A 7,713-nucleotide genomic window follows, 5' to 3' on the forward strand; every position below is an offset into this window, starting at 1 on the left:
GGCCGGCCCATCAGGCTCCCACGCCCATGCCTCGGTCGGCCCGTTATTCATGTTCACTCCCTGTACCTGCTTCTCGTCTACAGCATTGATCTTTACACAGCCTCCACAAACAGGTGAGAGAGAGAGAGAGAGAGAGAGAGAGAGATAGAGAGAGAGAGAGACGCTAACTAATATTGCTCATGTTTGTGTGTCTAATGTATGTCTTTCACGCTGGTGTATTGGGACTGTCCTCTGTATTTCGGATTAAAGCAAGACAATGTGAAAAATAGCTCACTATGGATCTACAAATAGTTTAGCCTCTATGAAGAATTTGGATGTATTTGCAGTGTGATTGTTGTGTCTTCTTTGTTATTTATCTTTTCACTTGTAACTGAATGGTGAATGAATGTATTTACAGTGTGATTATTGTGTGTCCGCCATACTCACCCTCTCTATATTTTCATAGTCACTGCAGCTAATAGCATAGCAAATACTACACTTTTACTTGATGATAATCAACACCAACAATCAATGTCATTTGAATTGTTAGTCTAAATGTAATCTTGTATGTTTCTCTTATGCTTAAGGTACTCCACTACCCGGCAATACGTGGATGTGTGCACAGCGCTCATTCAAAAGTACCCCTCGTTGAGACCAGACAGGGTGGGCATCATTGTGCCTACCCAGACCATAATGGTGCTGGCTGGTATATGTTTTTCTCACATTGTTATTCCATCACACTTCCAGCAGTATAACAAGACCGTCTCTAATTATGCAACTGACTAGGTCTGCTCCCTTGACCTCGGTCCCAATGATCCATCATGACAATCCTTATGTACCCTTTACAGTATGCAGCCGTTCTCATTGTATTTATTCTAATCTAGCTTCTTTATTACACCCCCTCCATTTTAAGGTCTCAATGTCACTGCGGCCATTTTGATCCTTCCCTACCTCCTCAAAGAAGATCCAAGTTGGCTTACAGTGTGTTAAGTTCCCATGAACTACCGCACCAATAGAGGGGAATCCCTCTAAGCCACATCCAACTCTTCCTGGACAGAGAGGAGCTACTCACTGAAGAGCAGGAGGACATCTCCATGGGATTGGGAGTGGCAATAGGGGTCCATTTCCTTTTTAACATTGAGTATGCAGTATCAGTGAGAAGCACCCTGCGGTGCATTCAGAAATGTGTTGTGGCAATTGATGAGAGAGTTAAATTACAAACAAACGTTGAATGGCAAACGTTTTGCTGTAGAGGAGACCAGAGCACAAAGTAACACGAGGTCAGTTGTATCAGCCAAATTACTAAAATTAGAAACCACTTATAAAGGTGTTATTTTATGTGCTAGTGCTTTGTTAGTTTCTCTACATGATTGACCTGTGAAATATTCTCTACTGTACCTAAACATATCATTTGTATCAGTAAGATGTGGTCTTTTGTTGGTATAGTTGATGACAATAATTACTATAGTATTTTTAGTATAGGCTCCTATCTTGTTGTCGATACACATCAAATATGAGCGTCCGTCAACGGTTGACATTGTACTTTATTTATTGATTGCATGTTTGGTTTTCTGTGACTTTCAAAGTCAATAAAATGTATGTGTGACTTTACAAGTGTGCTAATCAATGTTATTTTGTTATTATTATTGTTAATAGTATGATTTTTATTGTTGTTATCATTACTAATATTCAGAATATAATAAATGGGACATGGAATATTCGAGTGTGGCACGCTGTGCTGTGATGTAACGTGTGCAAAAAAAAATACTGCATCTGTATTTGTGCATATATAAAATACGTGTGTGAGTATGGGTCAGAATTTGACCCATCGGAGGACCTTAAGACCACTGCACTCTATATTAACTGCAGTCCACAATTAAGTTGTATTAATGGTTGATGTGCTTTCAATGAATTCCATTTCACTTACCCATTCCTTATAGACAACCTGAGCAACAGACACCTCCTAAAACATGAATACCTGCCCAGCGGCAGTGTACATTGTGTCCTTGATCATATTTAAATGAAGTTTATTGTATTTTATTATTTTCCCTTAGGGTCCAAAAAGTGAGGAATAAATTGTGAGGTGGAATATTTCGTTTGAACATTGCCTGCATACTGTAGTACTTACTCTATAAATAATGTGCTTTTAAGGGTTCAAAGCCTAACCGTAAATGAAGAGTGCTGATGTAAAGGCATTGTAAAACAATATCAGAGAACAATACAGAAGGAAATATAATGATCTAGCTAGCGACAGTTAAATAATCGTTAACTAATCTTCCTCGTACTGCAGATATCACAGTCATCATAAGATATTTGGTAGCCATGGATACCACACCAATTATGCAGCATGGTGTTTCTGAGAAAACTGTCAACAGAATTGTGATATTGTGTATTAGTTGCATTTCTCAAGCATAGAGCTCATACTGTGAGTCGGAATATATTCTCTAGCAACACTGAATGCAGAGGCGTCATGCCCTTATCTTTTGAGGGAGCACTGATTGCCAAATTCAATGTCTTTGGGTTAATTATGCACTTGAAATAGTTTTCCATATGTATACTGAAATTGTACTTTTGAAAAAGGTCAACGCATCTTCCGAGGGTGACTGGAGGAAGTGAAGAGAACAGCCATGCCTCAATTATTTTTTTTAAATATGTAGTTTTCACAGGACAGAAGTTGTCTTGTGATTTCTCTGTCTAAACACGAATGTGTGTAGAATATCTCTCTTTCATTAAAGCGTCTTCTTTCAAAACAAATACCTGTCTTTGCAATAATACACGTACAGCTTCCACGCACAGCTTCAAAAGCGCATGTCAGAACAAGTCAGCAGACGTCTCTCCTTTTCATATTCAGTACATATTTGATAAAGGCCTATTTTCAGAGACACATATTCCAGTCGCATGAAAGTATTTCCTTCAATCTTATTTTGTTGACCACAGTGAACAGTAAGAAATCGTCTAAGAAAAAAGACAACTTTTCTTCGCAAAATTATTGGAAAATAAATGCTTTAAATGCTCTTTTTTTCTTTTAAAGCTCTTCAGTGTCACGCATATCACTTAATCGAATGCAAAATACATAACAACCACAACCTGAACTCTTTCGATACAGGGCTCATTTATCAAAGACAAGTCATTCAATACAAATGGTTGACATTGACGCTCAAACAGCACTAGAACGAAAACAGTTTGGAAAGGAGGACCGGTCAGAGTGAAGGTACTCTACTGTTCATTGAACTGCCTCTTCACAATACTAAAATAAACAATAAACACAGAAATGATCAGTAAAGTGTGCGGAATATCTTTCATTTACTGTATCCAGCACCTCACATTAATATTTGTAGGTAGTTTTACAGGTGCACAAAGAGACAAAAAATCATCCCCAAATTAAAAGGTACATCATACTTTGTTCTGCACAATATCTTATACAAGTATAAGTCTCCCTTTAATCTTTCATTTTAGTTTTTTGTTCTTCATTAGATCATCCTTATTGGGAGGGGCACATTCGCTTCTTCCTAAAGTAATTTCCTCCCTGGTCCAAGGAAATGGTTGTGACCCTACTTGTCGTGACCCTACGCTGCTTCCTTGTGCCAACTGTTCTGGTGACACTTTACTAAAACCCCGCAGGCATCATGCTTAATAACTTGTTATACGCATGAATGTGTATTTTATATTGTCCTATAATAAAGCTCATAATGTGTTAGGTATCTTTATTATTTTCTCACCCAGACCTGTGTCACGTTTGCTCAACCTCTGTGTCACTCACACACACCATCTCTTCGGGAAACGTTGTGAAGTCTTGAATCACTACTTGGGGTGGCATGGGCATCGGCATCGGCACAGGCATAGTCACTTTTGGGCCGTGGACAATGCAATTCTTCTGCATCTCTACCCCAAGGGCGGGCGACGGGACCTCGCCGAGATGCCTCCGATACTGGACAAAACTGCAAGTCTTGAGAACAATGGCGATCACATTTTTACCCATCAGTATCCCAGACACCCTGGAGTCCCTATAGAAGATCATGTTCCCACCTCGAATGAAGAGAGTGATAATGTTAATAGTCACCAGGCTGAGAATCGGATAGAGCATCATCTTATGGGGCACGATGTTCACCCCTTGCATGCTGATCTCGCTCAGCGACACGCACGGGAGCACCAGCAGCAGGATGTAGCAGTAGAAGAACATGAGTCCCTCCACCCATAGGGGGAGCCCTCTCCTCTGAGGCTCCCATAGGTTGGCCTGCACGTCCAGGACATCGAGCAAGTCCACCACCACCCAGAAGAGTCGACACCGGATCTCCTCCTTCTTCTTCTGCGGCCGCACGTACTCCATGTGGTCGATGGCCACCAACGTGATGTAGACCACGGGCACGCAAATGGACAGAAGCAATGTCAGCGCTTTCCGTGCCACCCCGTCCGCGCCGCCGCTGCCAGTCCAACCGTCCAAACTTCTCCCCTTTCCGTCCTCGGCCTTGTAGTTCTGGTAGACGAAGTAGACCTTGATCTCCAGGACAAAGACGTAGAAGAACCATAGGATCATGGCGTAGCCACGCTTGGAGGTCCGCACCTCAGAACCCACCCACACAGCCACGTAGCGTAGGACGATGAGGAAGCAGATGTCCCCCACGAGGACCATGATGCACACACCGATCTTCCTGGGCCCCTGGTTCTGCTCCACCAAGTAGGCGTCCATCAGTGCCATGCTGCCCATGATCAAGACGGCCGACAAGCACACATGAAGCTTGTTGGCGGGTGGTGGCGGCACCATACTGGCCAGGTGGTGAACGTCCAGGAAAAAAGGGAAACCAAGATCCAAGACAAAAGACGAAACAAAGGTCAAACAAAAATGAAGTTCCAAGAAAAAGATATAGGTCCAAGAAAAAAAGAGTTAAGAAATAAATCAAATAAAAAATAAATGAAAGTTGTGGGTCAAAGCAAAAACCTGGGTTCAAAGAAGGTTAGGTATTATAATACATTTGTGGTAACTGTCTCTGTTCATCAGCTCATTTTAGTCCTGTTGGTTGAATCAGGTATATACCACCATTTGGTTCAGATAGTTGAAGTCCCATCAGATGACTGTTTGTACAAAGTCAGGTTCACTTGCATGACCTGCCATCAGTTCCCCCAAAATACCCTCATAAATATGAATAGTTATCCTTCAACCTCTATTCAGTACTCAGCAAGCAGGGAAACAGTCAAGCAGAGTACATTTGAAACTGCATTGCTGCCTAGGGATCCTAATAAAAATCAAAATATAATATTTTTTAGCCCTAACTGTATAACTCTACACTCTAAACACAATGCCTCCACGTCATCGATTTGTCGTCCTTTAGTGTCTGCAGTAACTGGGAATGTCTCTTTTATTACTTTAATGTTCTTGTAATTCTGTCAGTGGTTGATATCATGTTAGATGTTGGACATTGTAGATAAGTTGCCGCATAAAAAATTCTCCCGGAGCTCTTCCGAGCAGTAACAAAAAGCGCAATGGATTCAGCAATGCACTTACACTTACGTCTCCAGTCATAATCAATCATAATGATTCGCAGCGTTACATTTCCGGTTTGATGCCAATGTGGAATTGCCAACCCCAGCACTAATTCCATGCCGTGGCATGGAGTGAAAAAACATGATGGATAGGGTTCATTATGTGAGTATTGGTTATCCACTGCAACAAATTATAGGTTTCGTCTCCATTGTAATCCTCACACGTTCCCAACACTGTGATATTCCCAATATATTGTGTTGACAAAAGGAAACAAACAACTGCAATTCCAACGTTCTCTTTCTGTTGACCCACAAAATCATCCCCCGTACACCCCTTTTGAGACATAGAAGGGAACAGGGACCTGTGTGTGCAACCTCAAAAGGAAAGGAGCTAGAAAAGTTTATCTTTGAAGTTGAATCCCTGGAAAACAAGAAGCCTCTCGTCCTTTTCAATAACAAGTGCTCTCACTTCAAAGATGCTCTCTCCTTGACGACCGAAAGCTCCTAATGCGGAGATTCAGGTGGAACAATAAAAATAATGTGTCCCTTTGATCGACGATCCGTTCTAGGTGAGTGTCCTAGAATTTCCACCAGAGTGTGGTCAACCATCGAATGCCGGACGTGCCCCACTGCCCATTAAGACACACAGCCATCAACGAAAAGCCCTTTTCACTCCTTTCTCATCTTCTTTCCCCCTCCGAAAAGGACATGCGAATGGCCATCACATTGTCACAGCATTGTCAACTCTCGCAGTTTCAAATGTCCTTTAATGTGAAAATCTCTAAATATTTGCCCTCCTTGCTCCTACTTGAGGTGCTGTTTGTCTGTGCCTTCCCAAACTAGGTCTGCTGGAATCTCTTTTCGTCCCTCTCTTGCTTCTCTTCCTTCCCCCACTCGTGTGTGCTCAGCCGTTGGATGTCGAAGAGGCATGCTCAGAAAGCCACAGCTGCAGGAGGAGAGAGAGAGCGAGGGAAGGAGAGACAAGGATGTAAGGGAGCGATGGTGATGGTCATGTGTGAGCTGCCTCCTGCCATCAAGTTCTCTTCTCTTTTTTCATCCCTTCTTTTCCACTCCTGGCCCATGCACTTTAAATCCCTCCGTCCCTCTTCTTCAGAGTGACTGATCCCTGCTGTGAAGTCCACCCAACCCCTCAGATGTTGAGATCCTCCTTTTATCAGGGGAGGGCAAAGACGCTCGAGGGGGGGATTCAATGACATACAAATCACATACACACTCCACTGAGACGAGTAACACACACCCCCACACACACGCCAGTGTAATGAGTGATCCACACGTCCCCAGCGGCTCCCTCCCTGTGTGTGTGTGTGTGTGTGTGTGTGTGTGTGTGTGTGCGTGTGTGTGAGTGTGTGTGTGTGTGTGTGTGTGTGTGTGTGTGTGTGTGTGTGTGTGTGTGTGTGTGTGTGTGTGTGTGTGTGTGTGTGTGTGTGTGTGTGTGTGTGTGTGTGTGTGTGTGTGTGTGTGTGTGTGTGTGTGTGCATGCGTATGTGTGTGAGAGGCGAAGGGGAAGGCTAAGCCTTGGCTGCTCTTTCAGAACCTTTGCACTGATTTCTTTAAGGGAACACTGAATCACAGTGGTGAGAGACGAGATACTCAGATCACTTAATATACCACCATCCCTACAAAATGTGGGTGCAATTATACACAATTTACAACAATAGCGATAGGGGAGCATAGAAATAGAGTCATCAATAACTTAGAAATAGAATCATGGAACATTAACATGACCATTTACTTAATTGAGGATACCTGTTCCAGCAATCCTATTTCTATGGCTGATAATTCATGCCGACTCATTACAAGCCTTTGCCTGAACCTCAACATCACAATCTCTCCTTTTGGACAGACAGGCTATTTCATAATTGATGAAAGACTCCTCTTTTCCAGAATTAACAGAGGGATCATCAAGCGTAAATAATAAATGGGCAAGAGGGAGGGCTAGCAGTGTGTGAAGGTGCTAGCTGCCTAGCTCCAGTGCTTCGCTAGGATAATTAAGCATGTAATAATAAATGGGCAAGAGGGAGGGCTAGCAATGGGTGAAGGAGCTAGCTGCCTAGCCCCAGTGCTTCACTAGACTAATTAAGCATGTAGTAATAAATGGGGAAGGAGAGAGGGAGGGCTAGCACCACACTAGGACTTTGAGCCAGTGTGGGGGAGCCTTAGTCCCAGCGCTAGGCTACGCTAGGCTAATAAGGCATGTTTGATCGCTTGGCATAAATCCTAACATCAGACTGTTAA

General features: G+C 42.8%; 1 protein-coding gene across 1 annotated transcript; it reads right to left on the minus strand.

The window, feature by feature from the left end:
* Positions 1–3,709: 3,709 nt before the first annotated feature.
* On the minus strand, positions 3,710–4,741 carry LOC139369659 (transmembrane protein 121-like). Its single transcript, XM_071108924.1, has one exon. The coding sequence runs from the start codon at positions 4,739–4,741 to the stop codon at positions 3,710–3,712; it is 1,032 nt and encodes a 343-aa protein (XP_070965025.1).
* Between the last annotated feature and the right edge of the window lie 2,972 nt (positions 4,742–7,713).

The sequence above is a fragment of the Oncorhynchus clarkii genome, chromosome 17 (assembly GCF_045791955.1).
Source record: "Oncorhynchus clarkii lewisi isolate Uvic-CL-2024 chromosome 17, UVic_Ocla_1.0, whole genome shotgun sequence".
NCBI lineage: Eukaryota > Metazoa > Chordata > Actinopteri > Salmoniformes > Salmonidae > Oncorhynchus > Oncorhynchus clarkii.